The sequence below is a fragment of the Dermacentor variabilis genome, chromosome 10 (genome assembly GCF_050947875.1).
Source record: "Dermacentor variabilis isolate Ectoservices chromosome 10, ASM5094787v1, whole genome shotgun sequence".
Taxonomy (NCBI): domain Eukaryota; kingdom Metazoa; phylum Arthropoda; class Arachnida; order Ixodida; family Ixodidae; genus Dermacentor; species Dermacentor variabilis.
The window spans coordinates 26,800,022-26,823,641 of record NC_134577.1 but is presented as its reverse complement, the minus strand read 5'-3'; the positions used below and the strand labels follow the sequence as shown (position 1 = coordinate 26,823,641).

Below are 23,620 nucleotides of genomic sequence, written 5' to 3'. Positions count from 1 at the left end.
CCAACAAGAGCGGCCTTACGTGCTGCGCCGCGCCAACATGACGCACCCGTGCGTAGTTGTAACACCGACCGAAGACTGCTAGCGCCGCGATGAACCTTGCTATCACTTTTCTTATGCAGCTGGCCAACGTTTCGATCTTAAAATTAAATTTTGGGGTTTAACGTGCCAAAACCACTTTCTGATTATGAGGCAGGCCGTATTTGAGGACTCCGGAAATTTCGACCACCTGGGGTTCCTTAAAGTGCACCTAAATCTAAGTACACGGGTGTTTTCACATTTCGCCCCCATCGAAATGCGGCCGCCGTAGCCGGGATTCGATCCCGCGACCTCCGTGCTCAGCAGCCCAACACCATAGCCACTGAGCAACCACGGCGAATGTTTCGATCTTCGTCGAAGGCCTTCTATGAAGATAGGTCCTCGTAACGAAATATTGGCCAGCCTTTCTTGGGCACATTATTCCAGTTTACAACTCTAACCTAACATACGCAAACATTGTAGATAGCCACAACTGGAGCTTTATTTTTCAATACATATGTACATGGCAAATAAATTACAGTCAGATGCATAACTTAATAACTACAACTACAAGTATGTGACATTAGGTCACCGGCAAAACGCAGTACACTGTCGCTTAATGTCGCCAGACGGGCGGGTTGGCTTCATAATGTGATGGTGTCTTTAGGATCAATGAAAAGTACACGCCGATGAATACCTGTTACACAGACAACAATAGCTGGTTACATGCCAACTTCCTCACATAGACTCACATCCTAGTTTGTTTCTCTCTAACTCGCCTCCCGACGTTCCCTCTCTCTTAGGTTCACCCTCACAGACTTTCCGAGGTCAATCCTCGACTCATCGTCACCTGATTCCGCGAGGTTGAGGGCTAATATGAACTAGCATGCTCTCGTTTGGGTGTGCCCTCGTGAGTGGGCCCTAACAATCACCACCCGTAGCACGACGCCAGCCAGTACTCAAGTCGACCACATTTTTACGTAGATACAGCGATGCCCAAGACGAGATCGAGCCCTCCTGACTCACTGATCGTCGTCTTCGGAGCCGTGGTCACAACCGTCACTACTACTACCGAAGGCGACCGGGCGATACCAGTGAGAAATACCTTTGTCAAAGAAAAGGCTTTGCGAGTGGGAATCCTGTCTTATCAAGCAGCATGTACTCACCGTTGGCAGTTAAGTCGCAGTGATAAGAAGTAAATTGGACGTTATTAAAGATCAGCATCGCTTCAGTGAGTGAAATGCACAAAAGATAAATAACGAGCGCTCCGTTGGCCAGCATGGTAAAAAGCAGTATAACGTACGGCAATGGTGATCTGAAAAAAGAATGGTAATAATAATCTAAAGCTTTGGGCTCATTAAACGAATTTCGGCCGGGAGGAAATAGGAGCCGTTTTACAAATTTCAAGTGAACCATTCAGTGACAACGCAGTATTTTCGCATGTCGAGTAGCAACGTGTTCTCGGAATAAACTTTAATATTTTATTATTATTCACGCGAACGTTTGGAAGCTCCCATAAGCCTTTTAGAAGAGAAACTAAGACGCTTAATTGATTAATAACACACTTACGCTAAATTTTAAGTCATTTCTGGCACATATTTCAATATTTGAACTGCATCTATTGAGTACGCAAGTTATATCGACGTGGAAGGAATTTCGAGCGCTACGCCAGTTTCAATATATTAATTTTCAACCTGTCCAACGAAGTACATTGGCGTTCCAGTTACTTTCGTGCTTCGATGATTTTTTCTGTGTTTCTTTTTTTCTTTTTTGGGGGGTAAGTAGAACAAGAGTGCATTTTGTCGCAAATTTGATAGCGGATATCTCAAAACCAGCGCCATCCCCAGAATTCACTCTAAGGCGATATGACTTGCATATTCACCAGCTACAATTCATATATGGAAATACGTGCCATAAATTAGTCAATTAGAAAGTTAATTAGCGTATTATGTTACTCGATTAAGCATTTTGATTCCACCTAGAAGTAATTGCCGCCGCACCGAGTAATTTAGATCAAGGGTTAGAATCGTACCAACTGCAACCCGTAATTTCAGAAAATTTGCTGCAGAAAAAAAAAACGCTTATATGTTTTGACGTGTTGTACCTGTGCTTGCGCAACGAAAGCGTCATTGACTGCTAAAATACAAAAGCGGCGATGGGAAGAGGCCTCGACTGCAGCAGCTACTACTATGTCTGTCCATTCTTACGTCGTTCCTGACGCCATCACTGCAAATTACTTAAAAATACTCGCCGTACGTGGTGGCTTGCGGCTGTGGTGTTTTCTGTCGAAGCACGAGGTCGCGGGATAAAATCTCCACTACGACGGCCTCATTTCGACGGTGCCGAAATGCAAAAACGCCCTTGTGCCGTGCATTGACTGCACGTTAAAGTTCCCCAGGTTGTCAAAAGTTCCCCACTAAGGCGTGTCTTATAATCAGATCGTGGTTGTAGCACGTAACACCCCAGAATTTGATTGTTATAATTACCTGAAAAGAAAAAGAAACGCGGCACGCTACAATATCATGTACTGATGTAACAATCTACCGCAATCATCTAGCACTGCCGAAGAGGCCTCGCTAGCACTAGGGTACTCTGTCACACTACCGCGTCAGCTTGTCGCAGCCAGCCCTGCCGGTCATATCATCCTCAGTGAACGAAACGTGACTGCTGTGGGCTTCACGGTTTGAGGCGAGTGGCACGCAATTCGTGACGGCGCTGCGGCTCAGGAGTGGGAAAAGAACGGACAGTTAGCCATGCGTGAGCTGTACGCATTCCACGTAGCTGCATTTACCTGCGACAACTGATGTGAAATACGAAAGAACGGTCGGCACGGCCTGGCAGCAGAGCCTCCATGGTCGACAAGTTTTGTAGGCGTGTAATCCGCTCGCGCCCTCATGTGTAGCCTTCACGAATAGCCTTCACGACGATAGCGGAAACCCAATGTGTGACCATGGTTGCTGACATTACCCTGTACGGAGCAGCGTGCACACAGCATGGCCACTTAAAATTAGGCTCCAGTTCAGCTAATATTTGCATACGTTGGAAGGAATGGCGAACTTATGGAAAAGATATCGCCAATCTTATATATGAGACCATTGCAACGAATAAAGATGATTGAATAAATTGGGATACCGATAGAAGTCTTTAATGTACGTTGCGTGATAACTACGCGTACGCTCGCACAATAGTTGCGAAAAATCGCATACAATGTGCTCTACTCATGCGAGAGTGGTACTAGCTGCTCCGTATTTTACGCTGGCAAGTCGTAAATCCTTCGAGAAGCCATTTCGTCCAACGTCGCAAATTTCTGCTTAGAATAAGCGTTAAGCTTATGTTATTAGTTGGCTATATGCCACTGAAAGAAACGTTTTTTCGCATTAATAATTTAATGCGTTCCTGGAATCTCTGTGATCATGCGCGCACTAAAACACTGTCAAGCAGCTGTAGCCCTGCTTCTTTGAAACCAGAACAAAGCTGACTAACCCTGACAATCGTAGCATAAATTATCTAGCTGCTACGAATTAAGGTGAGTGCATAACACTAAATATCTTCTGGTGATGTACCTCCAAACGAGCTTCCTTCCTTTCCATCGTAGAGTTAATGCACGAGACCCCATACTATATCATTATAAGAGAGACAGAAAATATACAAGTAAATAAGATGGAGAGAAATTAACCAGATGATATTAAATTATAAATAATGAATAACATATTTTGATTATTACGCAGACACTGTCATAACAAAGTGGATATTCTTACTAAACGTGTAATATACTAGTGCATCACACACTTGTATAGTGCTGAAAAGCGGATAGGTTCATTGCAACACAATAGTAGCTTCTCTTCTTCTTTTTCTTTCTTTTCGGTGCATCATTGTCGTTTTCAGTACTTGGAACACTCGTTTCCTAGTCATGTACGAACAAACATTTTATTATGTAAATAGGTATTGCTAATTGATTCACGTTGTTAGGATCGGCCTGCAGCTATTTCAGCCCGCTGCAGGTGCATCGATCAATCCGGGGTGGTGGCGCCCTTCAGAGAACCAGCGAGGGCAGCGCTAACCAACCGTGAAATTCCTTTGGAGAACTGCGGACTACGGCAGCTCTGGAAGGTAGAGGCGCCGGCTAGGTTCGGGCGTGACCACCTGGCTGCGGGGACGCAGGACAATGGACAACACGACGGCCGCGCTACAAAGGTAATCTGCCTTCGGAGGGGGCACTGAAACTTGTGTGTGCGTGTGTGTGTGTGTAAACCATCCCGCGGAGAGGCGGCTGGTTTACGATGCCGTCGAACGTTTTGCCTCGCCTAGGGATCTAGGGAACACGAAGTGGACATAACGAGCTGTTGTCGGCGGCTAGGCTGTGCTCGTTGTCGTGCTCGAAATTTACTCGTGAGCTGTGTGCTCGTTTGCTGTATGCTTCGTCTTGCGGGCTCCATTTGGGAGTCACGCTAGACTGTCGATGTATTTCTTGTTTCAAATGTAAATAACAAAAATAAACCCTGCTCGCCTATCTCCTGACGATGACATCAAGTCTCTCCCTTCAACTACGGTCGCCACCTCTTATAACGTTCACATGTATTTCCCAACTATTTCCTTTACAAGTATTTAATTGCGATATCAATTATCTGGACATATTGACCGAAATTTCCCTGTTGGCATTGCTGTGAGCTTCCGAATATATTTGGGTATATGTAGGCTATATGCCATGCCATGCACTATGCCACGCTGTATTTGCAGGTTATATTGCTACACTATTCTCCTATAAAATTGCTAACAGAAGCTACTGCGTTCTTGACTAATCTGTTCCTCAGAATTTTGAAATAGCAGCTCACAAGCCATTGTCATAAAGCATAACACTCGCAGCACACTCCTTATATACGAAGTAGTCTCAGTGTATGGAATAACCTTCAGAACAATATCAATGCTCGAACCTGAAGGTGATGTTTTACTGGCACGGCTCTTAACGGGCAGCGTAGTGGCACCTGTGTGATCTCACTGCAGGCCTTACACGGCGGGTTAAAGGTTCTAAGGGTGCCAGAATTGTTATTTTTTTGCGCACCCGTGTATATGGAACACACTCCGGAAAGTCTAAACGCAATGCTAAACCTTGTTGACGCAGTCAGTGCAACGTTCTTCGGGCGAAACTTTAGCCCGAGTTGATGGCTGACCCAAAAATTTGGCACAGTTATTTTTTCTGGAAGAGAAAGCCTCTGTATATTAAATTTCTCTGCAGTCAGACTATTCTTGCATACGAAGTCTACTCTGACAATCGTTGAAGCTTCATTCACTGCAAGTGTAGCCACCCGTACAAACTAGCAATAGTTTTGGATGCTGGCTTTTTAGCTCGCGTACACAATTTTGCCAACTATCTGTTTCTTGATTCCCCGAATTTAAGCGCCAGCTTTTTTTGCTTTTCCTCTCTCATTCCAGAGTTCACCGTTACGGTCAGTTTTGTCATGCGGAATCTGCAGCGTGATTTCTTCGTTCACCGAATTCAGCGGAGTTGCTCCTCTTATTGAAACATATATGCCAACCATTCTCGATCTGCCCTCACTGGTTTGCCAACCCTCGTGCTTTTCAGTAGTTTGAAAAATGCACCTATTCCTTCCGGCTGGTTTTCCGAGGAAAAGAAACAACAAGCAGTGCGTCATAACAACACGAGAAAACAAAAGTTGCCGTAATCGAGCGTTTCTCTGCCTTACCGATACCGCTATTTGTGTAGCAGGTCTGGCCAGTAACGAAGTTTAAACACTTTCGCCACGCGCCTTCTTGCCAGTGTGTCTGCCAAATCTTGTACAGGTGAACAGCAAGACAGCGATGATGCCTCAAGAAATCCAGTCGAAAACGCCTGCTCGCTATGCAAGATTGTCCACAGCCGTTTTCCGAGATGTTCTGCTTGTGCGGAAGTATTTTAGTTCCACCGTTTCTTGCAGTTGTTTCTGCAGTACAATAGCAAAGGAAAGTGTGCTGTCAAAATGAATAATGCGATGATGCTTTGCAACTGCATGATTTTAAAGCTGAAGTTTCAGTTCAGTTGCAGGTAAAAAGCAAGCGAGAAAAGAGGCCAAGGTCCACGAAAAGGACTTATATATATGCTGCATGAACCCCAAAATTTATATATAGTAGCGCAGCACAATAAGTCGAACAATACGTTTTCAGAGAAATCTCACACCAGCATATTTCAGCCTCTGTCTATATCGCAGCATTTTGCTTCTGCAAGGGGATTTTCTTGTTGGAAATGCGCATCTTATAAATGTTTCTTGCAATTCCAAGAAATGCAACTCGCTTCGTGCCGACACCGCAGTCAAAACATTCTATACAATGAACAATAAACTAAGGAAGCATATTTTTTTCGAATAAAGCATATGTAATCATGGAATAAGACCTTCTAGCATCAAGGTTAAAAACACTGGAACTTAAACTAGAAAAGAGAAAAGCTGCGTCGATATTGCTGTGGGGAGAAAAGACGCTTGAAAATATATTGACAGTATATATATAACGGGCCGGAGACAGGCATTCAAGATTAAGCCCGGACGCACGACTATCGGCGATCGTCGTCTTCGTCAGTCCTCTCGTCATCGTTCGCCCCTGCAGCGCCTGTACCGGCGCTTGGTAGGTTTGAGTGATATCGCTTCAGTCGATCGACGTGAACGATATCAGAGCAGGATCGTGGTGTGGAGGTATCGAGAGGTTGTAACTCGTAGGTCACGTCTGTCCCTTTACGCAAGACACGGTAAGGGCCTGAGTAAAGTGAAATCTGCTTGTAACAAAGACAAACCCGCCGTGCTGGTTTCCAAACAAGCACCATGTCACCAGGATTAAAGTGGCCATCCCGGTGACGAGCGTCATCAATGCATCGTTGCTTTTCTTGGAAAGAGGTCAGGCGCAGGCGTGAAATCTGACGTGCCTCCGTCGCTCTAGATACGACGGCATCTCGGGCATATTCCGACGTTGTATCGAGAACGGCTGGGAGGATCGTGTCACACGGTAGTATAGGATCTCGTCCATACAAGAGAAAAAATGAAGAGAAACCAGAATAATGATGGCGGAACGTATTGTAGGCGTATGTGACGAACGGCAGAGCGGTATCCCAGTCACGGAGGTCGGTGGAGACGTACATAGCGAGCATTTCTATGATAGTTCTATTGAGCCGCACTGCGAGGCCATTGGTCTGAGGATGATACACCGTTGTAAACTTGTGCTTTGTAGCGCACGTGTGCAAGATGTCCTCGGCAACCTGTGAGAGAAAGTGGCGGCCCCGGCCCGTAAGCAGTTGTCGCGGAGAGCCGTGGTGCACTATTACTGCGTTGAGAAGGAAGTCAGAGACGTCGGTTGCGCAGCTGATAGGCAGAGCCCGCATGATTGCGTAACGAGTGGTGTAGCCCGTAGAAACTGCTATGCAATAGCAGTTGCTACGGCGATAGAAGAAAACGGCCAAGGAGATCAAGACCAACTCGAAAGAATGGCGATGATAGTATTTCAATGGGCTCAAGACGGCCAGCTGGTAGGGCTGTTGGTTTTTCGTAGTACTGACAAGATCTTTAGGAGGTGACGTAACGGTCAACAGAACGGTAAATACCGGGCCAGAAGAAAGGACACCGAACACGATCACATGTCTGAGGCCACCAGATGACCAGCAGTTGGGTCATCATGCAACTGTGCGAGCACAGTCTCTCGCACATGCTTGGGAACGACCAGGAGCAGTTCAGGGCCATCAGGGTGCATGTTCTAAGGGTACAATATGCCATCTTGCAGCGCAAACATACGCGAAGAGGGTGAAGTTTGCAGGCCCGTCAAGCTGAGAATTATATCTCTCAGGTAAGGGTCGCTTCGTTGCTCATCGGAGGTGTCACCAAACGCAGTAAGCGCACGGACGCAAGTTGACTCACCGGTCTCAGGCAGGTCTGGTGGGTCTACTGGATGACGTGACAAGCAATCAGCGTCCTCATGGAATCGGCCTGTCTTATACATAGCTGTGTAAGAGTACTCTTGGAGCCGTAGAGTCCACCAACCGAGATTCCCAGCTGGATCCTTTAAAGACGAAAGCCAGCATAAGGTGTGGTGTTCGGTGATAACTGAAAAACCGTCCGTAGAGGTAGGGGGGAAATTTACCTACTGCCCAAACGAGGGCGAGACATTTGCGTTCTGTGATCGACTAATTGCGTTTGGCTGGTGACAGCAGACGGCTAGCGTACGCAATGACACGGTCGCAACCGCGCTGTCTTTGTGCCAAAACAGCGCCGATACTGTGGCCGCCGGCGTCGGTGCAAGCCTCCGTAGGGGCGGGCACGTCATAGTAGCCGAGAATCGGGGACGACGTGAGTCCCGTCTTCAGCTCAGCCAATGCTTTAGCTTGGTTGGGACCCCAGGCAAAAGTCGCGTCTTTCTTAAGAAGTTCCGTTAGAAGGCGGGCTTTGTCAGCAAAATTTCGCGCGAATCTGCAGAAGTAGGAGCAGAGGCCTACAAAGTTGCGAACGTCGATTGCGCAGGTGGGCACAGAGAAATCCTTGACTGCGCGAACTTTCTCCGGATCGGTACCAACACCGGAAGTGTCGACGAGGCGCCCGAGCAGAGTAAGTTGCCGGTGGCCGAACTGAGATTTCGTCGAATTAAGCTGAAGTCTCTCTCTGTGGAACACTGAAAAAACTGTGGAGAGATGCTCGAGGCGTGTGTATAAGGCCGGCGAAAATACCATGACATCATCAAGGTAGCACAAGCAGATTGGCCACGTTAAGCCGTAAAGGAGGACGTCGATCATTCGTTCCAATGTGGAGAGGGAGCATTGCATAGCCTGAATGGCATCACCTTAAACTGACAGAGCCCATCAGGTGTAGTAAACGCCGTTTTTTCCTGATCCATGTCGTCAACTGCAATCTTCGAATACCCAAAATGAAGGTATATTCAACAAATACTTGGAACGACAGAGACAGTCAAGAGCGTCATCTATCCGAGGTAAGGGGTAAAGCCACCCACCTACAACTACCACCTACATGGTAGGATAATTCTCAAAATTTGCACTGCTGCAAAAATCGGTCTGCATGCTCAACAGACTTCAAGAAAATTCATCATCTAGAACAGAGGAAAGCGTAGTTCGAACTTCCAACTTCGTGTTTCTAGTTTTTCTGTCTTGGGCTGCTCTCGCTGCTTTGCAGCCAAATTCTCAGCCAAGAATCTCGGACAAGAATCTCGGACGAGAATCTCGGACGAGAATCTCGGACGAGAAATCTCGGACAAGAATCTCAGCCAAAAATCTCAGCCAAAAATCTCAGCCAAAAATATCAGCCAAATTTTGTATACGCGTGAACAATGATGTTTAAAATACGTGTGTTCGGATCTTACTGTAAATATCAGAAATATTAGTTATCTGCTTTTATTAGAAAAACACTCATTGACGTTCACAATGTTAATAACAGCCGCGATTAATTTTTATTATTAAGACAGAAATGAAAATATTTTAGCTTATCTTCTATTACTGGTCCACAAGCAGCAATATATGCCATTTTATAATTCTGCTATGCACGGTGTGAAGCCGAAACCTTGCACAAGAGACCATATTTGTCACAATTTGAGCGGTGACAAATATCAGATTACTGAAAAACCAATAAAATATTTTCAAATGGTGCATTTCATTCTATATTCGGCATAAATGTCGTTAAGCAAGGTTTATTATTGACGAAAGTAGGCATCCAAGGCACATCCACCCCGTAACATGTATTCTGCATTGTAATAGGAGCTAGACAGCAAGGCCATTGATCTCATTATCTCTACCACGTTCATGCCAATAAACCTGTCTCGGTGTTAAAAGCCAAGTCACGCGCGGTGTTTCTACCGGATACGTACTCACAGGAGTAGGACATTTATGACACATCATGTCGTAGCCATTACTGCTGCTTATAGTCTCATGCCATATCTTAGGTGTCACGCACTTTCTCTGTAATCTTTGCTTGTCTCAAAACGTCAAGGATAGTTAAAATAAAGTGAGAAATCTCTACTGAAGTATTGTTGCCCGAAAACATTTCTTCACGGCTATCAGCACTTAACTACTACGCTACGAAAATATCTGTCAGAAGCGTGCAAACACGGTTTTCTTATATGCAATGCACTGCAAAGGTTTGTTATTTCTCATCAAATATGGCCATTGTGCAATAGCAACATCGTGTAGCAGACCCAATGTAGCGCAGAAACAAATTCGCTCGCGAGCACGAAGAAAATGTTTCGTGCCTAAAGACTAGAGGCTACAAGTGCATTTTTTCTCACAACAAAAACATGTGCGATTGTTACAATTGAACACCTGCGCGCAGGTCTGGGGGCAGACTTAACACGTAACCTATTGGTGTCATTGTTATTAGTATCTGTAGAAACCCGGTTTCTAGGTAACAATGTATAGAAGCAAGATAAGAACTTCGATGATTCACCGCTTCATGCAAAAAAAAATTCTCTACTACTGCATTTTCTTGTTTTGCTTAATCCAGCTACTTTTCTGAAATTTCGCAGTTTAGAATAGCAGCTGCCGTAGAAGTGTTTTTCCTTAATCGCTATCGGTAAGGGCCCTTTAACGAATTTGTTGAGACCTAAAAAATGTGCACTTTGTAATTGTATGCCTTACTTATGTTAAATAAACATTGCAATAAACTTTCAAACTTGAACGCTGCTTCCCTGGACACGAAGTAAAAAACAACGGAAGAGAAGAAAGGAAGATCAATCTTAAGGACGGCGCGTATTTATACCCTGTCACACGGACGCGGCTAAAGTCCTTTTAACTCCCTTCCACCAAGGACGTCTTTATCTCGAGGCAGATGCGCGCCGTGTCCCACGGCAGTCCTTTAGCAAAGGAAGTTTAAGGAAGTTCCTAGCGAAAGCAGATGGAAGATCTCCCTTGCAGACTGAAGGGAGTACTCTTGTTCCCAGCGTGCTTGAATTTCAAGTGAAGAAATCACCCTCATTTTTATTAATTTCACTTTTAAACGCAATTATAACTGTTTTATTGCATATAATATAGTATTTGAGCACTCACAAAGATATTTGAGTTGAGCAGCTACATTCGACTCTCGAACCGGGCGTTCTCGGAAAGGCTTCTGCGTTTGCCCTGACTGTGCCATTTTTTGTTGTTTTGGTCAACGCGATCGCACGTCTCGCGCATGCGGAATGAGTGATTCACGTCTTTCGCAAGACTTTTTAGCAATATATAACGTGTTTCTTTCATGACAGCGTACGAGGTGAGCAGTGCCTAATGGGCCCCCAGCGGCAGCTTTCAAAAGCTCGCTTATAGGCCGTGTGACACGGAGCTAACTCCTTTGAGGTGAAACTCCCTTGCGGTCCTTTAAGGGAAGGAAGTTTGAAGGAGATCCGAGTAGCCCGTGTGACACGGGTATTAGATACACAGACATAACGGGCGAGACCAGTGCCAACCTCCAGCTTATTTATTCGGGAAAGCTTACGCCAAAGTAAACATCAGGCGCTGACGTATAGAGACAGAATTCAACAAAGACGACTAACAAGAGTGACGAATAAGATTTACATTGCCACAGCTAAAGACTGCTGCTCATTGCGAACGAGTGACAACAAAGGAACGTTAACGCTTTGAGCACAGTTGTCGATATGAAACTCGTTTGTCAATTCTCGGGCAACTTGGCCGCGGCTTTTGCCAAGTAATGCGGTGTCCACAAACCACGGCGCACATAAGCGTGAGCCACACATACGCCACTTCAACAGTAGAGGTTATAAGGGCCTTGGTGCACTTTTTCTCGCACGGCCGCTTCTTCTTTTGATCGGGATTACGAGCGCACAGCGTGACAACTTATGGTGTGCAGAGAATACCACAGGTACATCGCAACTACTCGCCACTTCACTTCAAACTGCACGTAGCCTTGCACTACCTCTGGCTTTTTTTTTGCGCTTTCTTGATTCGGCTCTTCTGTGTCATCCGTTCAGTTTCTGCAGCAAAGATTCAGAAACACTGGCGAGGACCAAGAATAGCAACCCAGCCAATACCAATCGCCAACCCTCCGACCTAAATCTCTCTTCCACCGTATGCTCACTCTACATGCGCAGCGCAGATTAGAGGTACGAATACAACATGCAGAAGAGAATTCGTTTAAATAAAGAACAAGCACAAAACAAGCATCCGAACCACATTGATGATAAGGCGTTCCTGATAACAATGCGAAGCAGCTAGGCAGTGCTCTGCGGATACGTTTCTCGGTAAATATTACTTCTGCGCAAACTGCCGCGGCGAGGGAAGCCTGCGACGTGGGCAGTGACGTCACTAGTCTGTCGTATATAAAAAAAGCTGCCTGGCGACGCATAGTTGGGCCCTGCCTCGGAAACTCCGCCGCTTCGGTTGCAGAGGTAATTGGTGCCATCCATCAGGAGGGCAGCAAAGTAAATCCACTGCCCTTGCACGGCATCCTATAGGTACGCGGCGATCCAGGAGGCCTTGCCCTTCCAACCCTCCTCCCACCTCCTCTCGCTTGCTGCCGCCGTTTTGAAGGAGCTTGAGCTCAAGAAACATCAAAAGTTTTGGCTGCTGCCGAGATGCAGGTGTCCCTCATCCAAAAGTCTCTCACATTCGAGTGTCTCCGAGCGCCAGCCGGCCCGGCGCCAGCTTAAGCCGCTGCATGAAGTTTCGTGCTTCGTTATCTGCAGTTATGGGGAAGCGTACACTGCTGTGCCTGGATCGGCGTGGGCAGTTTCATCAGTGTCGTTATCCGTGATGGCTGTGTGCTCGTGCTACTCGATGTTTCGCCCGTGAGTGAAAACAATGAATTGGATGGAAAGAATGGAAATAAAGGAGATCATGGAGATGTACAAGAATTGGAAGAAAGAAATTAGAGGGGGAAATCTATACGGTAACACAAAGGGCAGTCAGTACCTTGCTATGTCAAGCTCGAGATGGTTGCCTAAGGACAAAAACGTACCGGTGCAAATATTCACCACAAGATGGGGCATGTGTCCGCAAAATTCGGAGACCGCTCCCCACATTCTGACTGAATGCGAAGAGATTCACCCAGCGAGAGCCGTAGGTAACGTACAGCTTGCAGAAGCATCATCATCATCATCATCATCATCATCATCATCATCATCATAATCAGCCCGGTTAGGCCCACTGCAGGGCAAAGGCCTCTCCCATACTTCTCCAACAACCCTGGTCATGTACTAGTTGCAGAAGCACTTGGACTTAAAGAGGACGGAAGCATCAACCTGTCAGCAGTTGAGATAAGCAAAAGGTGTTTAGAGTATCAGTGGGAAAAAAACAGCGAAGACATTGATACGACCGGATTCGTTGTAGGCATACGTAGTGGTACAAGGTACATAAAAAAGTTTTCAGGAAGCGAAGAAAGATTGAGGAGACGTGTACAAAAATGCTAGAATGAAAAGTATGTGTAGCATACCAGATTCACTCAAGCAGGCCAGGCGATTATTTGTTACCGCCCTGTTTCAAAGAGGCTCACAAAATAAATCACCATCGAAGCGCGAAAAAGGAGCCCCGCTACAGAGCCCGCCTCATATATAACTCGTTTTAATGGCAGCAATAAGTTGTGTCGCTATATTGATTCAATGCTAAAACGCATTACCGACGCCAGCCATCGTCAGATGGGTAGTGTTGATTTTTTTTCTTCTTGGGGCACTATTGCTTCACTTAGCCTCAACGCAACATCGGCTGGAGGCCTGTGGCTTTTCGTGGACGCTGCAAATGTGGACTGAAGCCTACAGCGAGGCTTTTCATGCAATGATAACGTAAATGCTTGAGTCTTCATACACTATACGTGCTTGTCGAAAAATATCCATGTTTTTTTTTTATTTCGCGATAATTCTGCTTCGTAGCAATTAAACGGAATAAAAATAATGAACAAATGCTTTAGCAAAACGTTTTAATTCGGTATTCTCGTGAGGGTTTATTCTTTTTTTGCAATTTGGATGAACAAATTGACTCTTCTGATTTTTCAACGTGGGCAAACCTTTCCCATGCCACAGCATGCCGGAAAAGGTAAGTAAGGGTTGATGTTCGAAGCAGAACAACTCGTATTCCCGTATCCTAGGCATCTATCAGATATGCAGGGAAAGAAAGAAAGGACAAGAATGGCGCGTCAGTAAAACTTCAATAAAAATGGCATGATGTTTTTAGCATCGCACCTCTACAGGCCACAAAACATTGTTTCCCTCGTAACTTTACGCTAATCATTAAAGCCACAACGTGCACACAACAGAATTTCAGCACTTTCATTCTGATCGTTTGGACTATGAGTTGGTTCACAATTAGTACACTTACGGTTATTGCATTGACACATGCGAAATTGCGATCACAAAACTACAATTTTAGTGAGAGATTTACTGCACCACAGCGAGCGACAATAACACAACACAATGAATATATTGAGCAGCCGAGAAACACGTGCAAATGGCGTAAGGCGTAACCGAGCTTATTTCCGCAAACATAAATCAGCTAACCTAACTGCAGCAAGACAGGCTTGAGAGCAGTATTAATGTTGTTACAAATATTTCTCAAGTATTTAGGATATCTGAAAATGACCATGGATTGCGGATGTGATTGCAGTTTGCACAGGAATGTTGACAATAGTCAATTAGTCAATAGTCACAAAAGTTACACATTAGTGACAATAGCAAACACTTCGTGTTCCGAATGAATTATTTCGAACTTTACGGTGCGAAACATTTTATTGAGAATTTGTTGTAACACACTAGGCATTTTTTTCATTACAGTGTTAGGAATAAGGGCAGGTTACGTACGTAATTGTTACTAGTGCTCCTTTCTGGCAAGAGTACCGCACGCATGGGTTTGTCGAGTTGTATTCTTGGTTGTTCCACAAAAGCTTGTTCTCAGGCGTGAGACACGTAACTGCGTATTGTACATTTTGTTATATTCGATGTTTTCCTTGAACTCCTAAAGCATGGTGCATCATATATGATACACATAGAAAGACTACTTCTAGCATAATATAATCGAAATAACATAAAATCCTTCATATTCACCCAGAATCCGTGTCCTTTATAGAAATCAAGAACATGGAGACTGTATCACTAAAGAAAATATTCTTTCATGCGCAACTTGGTTTAAAAATGCGCAGCATGCGAGAAGTTAACCCTACGCTTGTTACCACCTGAGAGAGGAATGTGGCGTCTAATTTCTTTTCCCACAGCGTGCGCTTCTTCAGCAGGGGTGGCACCATTTTTGAAAAATTTCATCTGCTATTTCCTTGTCTCATGTGCAAGGCTCACCTGCACGACTTTCTCAAGCGAGAGGCCTTCCAGCTCCAAAATGTCCACATGAGCTCGATCGCCCTGTGTTCCACAGACGATGTGATCACGGATCATACTTTCCCTTTCGGACCCAAAGTACAGTCGCTGTGCTTAAACTTGAGAACAGTTAGAGAACTGTCGAAGCTTCCGTCTGGACGTTGTATTCGGGTGAGGAAAAACGTAACTGGACTAAACATTGTTATGCCTCGGTGAGAAGTGCGCGTGAGACGTCTCTATATATCACGCGGTTAAAGTTGAATTCCTTGTAGGGCTGTATTGTCGTTGATTCTCCGAAACTTAAGGTGTCGTAAACGTCAAGTAAACTTGGCCCTGCGATCGTCAGAACAAGAGCAACTTGCCTTTCTAATGACGCGCCAACGACATCCGTCGCTTTTAGGTGGAGCGCGAAGGCTTGTTTAAACCTGCGCCATTGTTGCGTGGTGTTGCTGTTGGCTTCGAACTTCGTTGGCTGTGGCAATCAGTCTACGCAGCGTCTTCGTTCACTTATAGTGCGACCTGGTTGACTCTCATTTCTCACACTATGTTTCTTGAGTGCTTGCACTGAAAGACACCGAGTTGACGAAACACGTTTAACGACTGAGTAAGATATATAATGAGAAGCATCTTGCTTCGCGCTTGCCACAATATCCATTGCGCTAACGAGACCGCGGAAAGACGCTCGGGGAAAAAGCATTGGGCCGCGGTACGGTGGCGCCTCCTGCTCGTGAATCACGCAACAGCTGCCATTCTTCGGTGTCTCGGCTGAAGAGCTTAAAGGAAACCCGCAGCTGCGGATATTGACAGTGCTTATCGCATCACCGCTGAATGCCTTCAAAATGGGTACCGTGAGAACTGGGAGAATGCAAAGATTCACCCGTGGCGAAGAGTCTCCTACGCTCCCGAGTGCGCAACCTGTTTTTTGTGCACCACGATCCTTGAAGCCATCATTATTATCATCATCAGAAACTGCTGGTGCGACAAGGTTCCGTGATTGCCAAGTTGTGATTTTGCGTTCTGTAGCAGATGTAATATGCCTGGTGCGATTTCGCACACCAAATTTAGCCTGTGCAAAGCTTGATACATAGGCTGGGCACGGGTTCAGTGTATGCAACTCTTGAAGTCATGGCTCACGAGAAGCCGGCATTTCGTGCAGTGGTTACAGACCGCGTTTCTGTTTAAATGGAACTCCAAATGGCTCAAGTCGCACGAGTCCTACTTTCGACAGTTTCTATCCGCGAATCAGTTCCCCACTGTTGTCACTTTTGCGCGCCCGACGGGTCATAATCCGTCAGTATGTCCGGGTAATGTCCTTTACATATGGAGAATTCACCAATATAGTTGTTTTCATATGGCGGGACTTCACGTATCTTCACCATCCAATGCCACCTGATCATAAAAACCAGTACGCTTATCTCTCAGCGAAGGAGAGCAAGCTCACGTTCACAAAATTGGGAGCCTACATACCACCCGTAGGTCTACTGGACTGCGTGTGCTTACAGCGAATAAAAGCAGTGACGCCACGGCCTTGAGTGATGGATAGTGAGTTTAATGCTCATCTCTACCTCTAGGGATGGCCCCAAGATCAACTCGAGGTGCTGAAGATTGTTGGGATCGTCCTCGGAACAAGAGCTTTGTTAAACAATGGAAGCGCTGCCTTTTCCTGTGGAAGAGCGCACAGTGGCTGCCTGGACCTCTCACTTGTTGCACGCTCGACTACCGGAATTGTCCGGAGGTTTGGATATCGGAATGCGAGAACCTCCCCACTTATCTAAGGACTGAGAGCTGATAGGCTCCAGGTTACTTTGTGTCAACAAATGTAGAAACTGGCGGACGCTTAAATTAATGGCGGTTGACAGCAGCAGCAAAGATTTATCCTCTAGCTTTCAGGACACCACCAAAGGTGCCCTACAGACAGCCGCACATTCGCTTTTGAGAACCAGAGCACGCACAACCCATGACAATAAATTAGAGAAGCTTGCTGCAATTCTATGTCAAAAGTTTAAACATTTGAATTTATCCTATCTCCTCAAGTTATGAACCATTTTGAAAATTCTTGCAGTAGAATGCTCTTTAGATGACACTTGGCAACTTCTACTCTAAACCAAAATTTTTTATATGGCCTGGTGACGGGTACATTAAAATCGCCAAGACTCATGGTGCGATTACATATATACCGGTGCGTTATACGAGTATATCGGGACGGACATCGCGTTCTATTCTATAGCGATGGTAATTAACAAACTGATAAAAGTTCGAGGATAAGCTTCTAAGACATATATAAGTAAGCCAGGACACTAGTGATCTCGTGTGCATTTAGTAGTAATTTATTGCTAGCGCACATTGACAAATAGGTGCATTACCATTCCAGTAATGAGTTTCCCAAATGCATCTTTCCTCGGTTTGAATTGAATTCTGGGGTCTTGCGAATAAAAACTACTATTTTATTATAATGCACGCTGTAGTTCGAGACTCCGGAATAACTTTGACTATTAGGGGTTCTTTTACGTGCCCCCAATGGACGGGACACAGCGTTTTTTTTTTTGCATTTCACACCCATCGAAACGCGTCCTTCGGGCTTCGAGCCAGCGACCTCGTGCTTAGCTGCGCAGTACCATAGCCGCTAAGCCACAGCGGCGAATAAATGCATCCTTTTTGCAAGCGGGACAAAACTAACTGAGCAAGCGTTGGTTCGAAAATACAATCTTAAGTACATGCGTGTTTTGAAGGGCCCCTCGCCAGGTCTCGCCACTTTGAGCTGACAAGCGCAGATCATGCATTGCGCGATAACGATCGTCTCTGCAAAGTATTACATCGCTACGCGCCGCGGAAAGGTCTGAGATTTCAAACCGAACGCCGTTTTTCCTTCTCCTCGCGGCCGCCGTGCTCCAAGCCGGATGGTGACGTAGTCGTGCCCTTGCGCCTACGTAGTCGTGTCCGCAGTGTGACGTCGCTCGTGATGAATCGTGACTTCGAGAATTATTCAAGGCAACATCTGTTATCTGTGCGATCTGCTGCTTGAATTGACGAATTGAAGTTTAGAGAAATAATAAAACATACAAACGGAACACCCGCCGTCGTTGCTCAGTGGCTATGGTGTTGGGCTGCTGATCACGAGGTTGCGGAATCGAATTCCGGCCACGGCGGCCGCATTCCGATGGGGGCGAAATGCGAAAACACCCGTGTGCTTAGATTTAGGTACACGTTAAAGAACCCCAGGGGCTTGGAATTTCCGGAGTCCTCCACAACAGCGTGCTTCATAAACAGAAAGTGGTTTTGGCACGTAAAACCCCATAATTAATAAATACAAACTGAATGTCTGCGTGTTGTTTTGTTTTCGTTTTACTTCGCACTGAAGCAAGAGAGACGTGCTTCCGCTTCGTCTGCGTGTTCCCACGGTCGTGCGCTCACGTGCGCAGTTACCGAAACTATGGCATTTTCTACCATATTCCAGCGCGTGATCATGCTCTGCGGTCCGCTAGTTCTGCTTCAGTATTCGTGTAGCACTAAATTATACCGCTAGTCATGTTTCCTTGTGCACAGGGCGCAAAATCGTGCGCTGCGCGAACGAGACAACAGCTCGCTCGCGACACCGTCGGTGGAAGTGCGTAGCACCAAAAAAAAAGGGAGGAGCAAAAAAAAATGAAGGTGGGGCCTCTGACGTATCCGTCACGCGATCCTCGAAGTCCGGTATGGGAGAACACAGGGAAGGAATTTCACTTGCGAAGGCTATACGGGGCGAGTGGAGAGAGCGTCATGCTTGGCAGTGGAGCCCGCTTGCTCAAATAATGAGTTCGACCCACTGAAATATTTCTATCTCGGCTATTTGTGAGCCGATTTGCAAAATGTTTTCGGCAGCACGTTCCTTAGAGGACACGTAACAACTTCCAGTGTATAACCAAAATTTGCTATGGGTCCTGGTGAGGGGCCCTTTAAGCATGCATATACATCGTGCTTATAGGTAAACTCTAACACCACAAGTCACGTACTGTGAAAAGAGCGTCAGAATGTTCAGCTCCGCATAACAGGCAACAATATGACATCGTAATTGACATTTGGTTCCATTAAAACGATTACTCACACACATTTGGGTCACAATAGGTGTTACAGCACTTCGGGAGTGGCAGGTCGGGCCCGCCGAGGGAATAACAGCCGTATGGAAGCTTGCCACACCTAAAACATGTCACAATATTTTCCCACCATTCATTCATGTACGCGGCAAAGTTATCCCAGTTATTGGTACAGCTGTGTAACTCTTTCCGTTGGTGCTGTGTCCGAAAATATCTCTGTACATTGTAGCTAAGTATTTTGGATAGAATTTCCTGTCTCGTCGGGCTAATTTATTCCATTGACTCAAGGTGATCTCGTCCCCAAAAGAGCAGTGGAATTTAATAAACCAGACGCTCAGAGGACAACTTGGTCTCTTTCTCAGAAGATAAAGAATAATTTTCATCTAGCCTTTACGTGGTTTAGAACCAGGGCAGTCTAACAACTGCTCCGCGTTCGTCTACTACAAAAATTGTTGGGAACTTATTAAAAAAATTAACCGGATAGGTCAGAACCATTACATTATTCGTTAATTGATGAAATGGATTTAAGTATTTATGTGTATGCTAAATGAACAAAATATGACAGGATCTTAATGTATATAAGCACTGAAAACAATAACTTTGGTACAAACGTACAGGTGTTTATACCAGCATGCGAGTAGTGCTCGGATGCTGGTATAAACAACTGTAGGTGTACTGTGTACACTGTGTACTGTGTAACTGTGCACGCTTTGTGCGAATGGATATCAAGCATATTAAATAATCAGACACGAGCATATGTGCAACTGCCGAGGTAAAGAAGTTTCATAGCGACCTCAGGATGTCCCATGGGGAAATCCTCGAGCACTACTTTCGAAAGACTCACGAATCTATGCACGTACATCCGCACTGCCACTTTTTGGCACTTTTTCCCGCCGGACGGAAGAGCGGTCTTAATCTTCTGCGGCTACGTGACATCAGCCCTGCTGTCATCGTGGCTCCCTGTGGTTTTCGGGCGATCAACTCGCTGATAATGACAGCGGAGTGACATGGCCACGTTTTCAGTGTACACGTGCACGGGCTGCTCAAGATCAACGGTGCACAGTGCGACGTGATTGGGTCAAAAATTTCTCGCTCGAAAGCTTTGGAATGTGGGTGTGACGGCGGTTGGTTTGTTGCGTGAACCAGCGGCATCAGATGCTTGGCCTGGCCGTAGAACACCACTTGACCAAATGGATGTGAAACGCAGACACGCTTTTATGGAAATACCGTTGGACTGAATTTAAAGGAATTCGCTGCATTGGAGAAGAAGTTCTAGTGACTGTATGAAGCATAATTTTCATTTAGGCCCTCGAATAGTTACAATTACGAATAATTAGTAAGTTAGAAAAAAATATGAGCACGAATTTCGCAAATCTGTAACTTTGCATCAAAAAGGCTCTATTGCAGTTTTGTTAACTGCATCTGTTAGAGCATTTAAAGTCTTATACTTGATACGCTTGTTCACAGCTCAACTGGAGTTTTTAAAATGTTTGCGGTGGTTTTGCAAAATACCTAGCCATAAATTAGCAATATATTTCACGAGACTGTATACTATATGAACTTGGTCTGCTTTATATGCATGATTAAGTTCAGTTTATAAAATTGTGATATCGTATGTTGTTCAGTTAGAGTTTTAAAATTTTTCTATGTGCGATTGCCCAGCATATATGCTGGAGCGAAGGACGTTAGACAGTTTCTTAGCCAGCGTTGGCAGGCAACTTCTGTCGGAGTAAGCTATCCTCGGCCCATGGCCTGACACTGCAATTTCAATGCGTGCAACAAAAGTATTGTTGGAGTTCCTGCAGGACACCAAGCTCGACGAGCGGCTCTAGCGAGGCAACTGTCTCATGTACATAAGCACTCACCACTTCTCTTATCATCATCATTCATTCCAATAGTTTCACTCCCCTTCCCTCTTCCCTAGTGCAGAGTAGCAGACTAGAGCGCACTAGCTCAGGTCGACCTCTCTGTCTTTCCTATCAATAAATTCTATTCATTCATTTCATTCTTTTAAGTGCAGTATAAACTCCATCAAATTAGGTGGAATAGTCATTGAGCAAAACGATTTCTGCTTTCCCGTGGATTCGCATATGAGCTCCCGAGCTAAAGCTTCCTCCTAAATATTCGCTTCGAGAATCAGCTATACGAAAACATCTTAGCCTCCTTAGGCGGCTGTCCCTTGCTTTGGAAGGCGCAGTAGTACCGTGGAAAGCAAGCGGCCTTACAATCATCGACGACCAACGTTTGGCGATACATATGAGATTGCATAGGCCACAAAGGCTTACGATACTTAAGAGAATGGAAAGCAGACCTCTGCGTTAGCCACAAGAGCTTGACGAGGGCGCCTACGGCCCCAAAAAAGAATCCTGATATTGGAATATGATTACTTTCCCCTGGTTGTCGCTCTTTATCCATGTTCTTTCTTATCATTAATTTATTTCACGACACCTCTAACGACCGTCGAAGCGGAATTTGATGAAAGAGTGGGAGGGAGAAAGAAGGCGACGCAGAATTAAGGGAGCTTATCAGCATACAAGAATTACCAAATGAAACCAAGTGCACAATGAAACGGATCGACAAATGAAAGTAACTTCTGAAACATACAAATGTACCAAACTATAACGCAATAAAAAGGAACCAGTTACAAAGTCGATTACAAGAATTGCAAAACCTCTATATTAGAGGTAATCAAAGTGCACCAATAATAGATATATATGTAATGCACAAACACGCATACCTACACAAGAAAAGAAACAAAGAAAACAGCATAAATGCGTCCTTGTAATTTAGGTCATAGGTTGGAACGGCACATTCAAACAAGTGATACATACAGTGAGAAAGATCTCAGCAATTTTTGAAAATATTATTGCTTTGAAATGCGAGATGGTTGAACTATACCGTGCAAGCGCATGCAAATTCTTAAAAGCGCGGGCAATAACCACGACTCTTTATTAGTTCACCTATTATTAGGAAATCCGGTCACAAATTTCTACATACCTAACTACCACCACAATGTGGCTCTCAGGATAACAGGACCATGTCTCACATTTTCCTGGTATATTAATCCTACCAGAAAATGTTCTGTTGAAAAGGATGCATTCCTCTGCAAGAGAGTATTGTAAAGCGTTTAGTTGAAAACATCTTACCTACGTGACACTTTTATCTCTTTTTTTCCCGAACTTCGTGTCTTTGTTCCTAAGAACGTACTAGGTTAGAAACCACTATTGTTAGCTAGTTGCCATCCGATCGTTTCATGGTGCGAAGTGTACATGGGAAACTATTGAAAAAAAAATTAGGTCAAAACTGAAAGCCCGCCTTGCCTCAAGCAATGAACTCATAGCTTTAAGAGTCCTTCCGGTTCTGTTATTAGTAAATCAGAAAGAAAAAGGAGTAAACTTAGGGGAAAATACTTCCGGTATAACTAACCTAAACATTTATTTATCCCTAATGAGACCACAGGTAATTTCTTCATGTAAGCATTGACTACGTTATCTGCTTTTGTTGGTGGTGGTGTTTAATAAGTGACAGGAAACTTCGACTCTAAATGATATGGAAAAGAAACAGAAGCGAAAAAATAATGAGCTTAAACTTCGCGCCGTACTCACGTATGTGTATATACCGGTGCTTTCGACAGAATTTCAGTTATATTTAAATATAGTGTTTATGAAAATAATAAAATGGTTCCACTGATGACATGACGTCAGCGGTGAAAACCATGGGGTAAAACAGCTGATTCGTGGAAATTAGTAACGAATTACCAAAAATAATTTATCTTCTAAACTTTTAGTGCCAGCAGGAATGAGCACATTTGGGTCCGAAAAAGTCGACTACCCGCGCAACTGTTACCCGACAGATTGCAGTTCTCAGAGCGCGCGCAACCGAAACTGCGCTTGTTGACTTGATGACGGACAGACGGAAGGAAAGTACTTTAATGGGAAAAACCCGGGCCCGCTGGATCGCTGGCCGTGTAGTTCCGAGCTAGTCAGAGCGCTTAGCCATCGCTCCTCGAGAAGGTCCGGTTCTGTGTTGTCCTCTACATATATTGATCTTATCTCTGTGCATTTCCATAAAATGTGTGTTATGTCTGCGTGTTCATGCTTGCAGAGCTTGCAGCTCGCGTCTGCGTATTGGGTTGAATTTACTCTGTTTAAGTGTACTGAGTTTCGGATCGTTCTGCTTTTGCAACCTTCTCCAATATGTATCTGTCGAGTTGTTTGGGGGGTTGTGGGTATGCTTCTCTTTGTTTCGTGTAGCGTGCCAGTATGTCATGGTACGTGACC

General features: G+C 45.1%; 2 protein-coding genes and 1 long non-coding RNA gene across 4 annotated transcripts in view; all 3 read right to left on the bottom strand.

The window, feature by feature from the left end:
* The window catches only part of LOC142560208 (uncharacterized), a 187,200-nt gene extending 176,795 nt beyond the window's left edge, over positions 1 to 10,405 (bottom strand). Inside the window, exon 1 of the mRNA XM_075672138.1 lies at positions 10,396 to 10,405. The gene's annotated coding sequence lies outside the window, so the exon portion shown is untranslated. The remainder of the gene's footprint in view (positions 1 to 10,395) is intronic.
* LOC142560209 (uncharacterized) overlaps positions 1 to 23,620 on the bottom strand; it is a 45,223-nt gene that overhangs the window by 9,209 nt on the left and 12,394 nt on the right. The window contains exons 1-2 of one of the 2 annotated variants that reach the window (XM_075672140.1): positions 5,718 to 6,065; positions 1,182 to 1,330 (exon numbers count right to left, since the gene is read on the bottom strand). In XM_075672140.1, the coding sequence (XP_075528255.1) occupies positions 1,182 to 1,296 (115 nt within the window). In that variant the 5' untranslated portion in view covers positions 1,297 to 1,330; positions 5,718 to 6,065. Of the gene's footprint in view, positions 1 to 1,181; positions 1,331 to 5,717; positions 6,066 to 23,620 lie in introns of those variants that run through there. The other variant, XM_075672141.1, reaches the window with a different exon arrangement.
* LOC142559462 (uncharacterized) lies at positions 13,709 to 19,494 on the bottom strand. The gene is made up of 3 exons (XR_012823116.1): positions 19,352 to 19,494; positions 14,764 to 14,872; positions 13,709 to 14,058 (listed from the first exon to the last, which is right to left on the bottom strand). It is a non-coding gene; the product is annotated as an uncharacterized LOC142559462 (long non-coding RNA).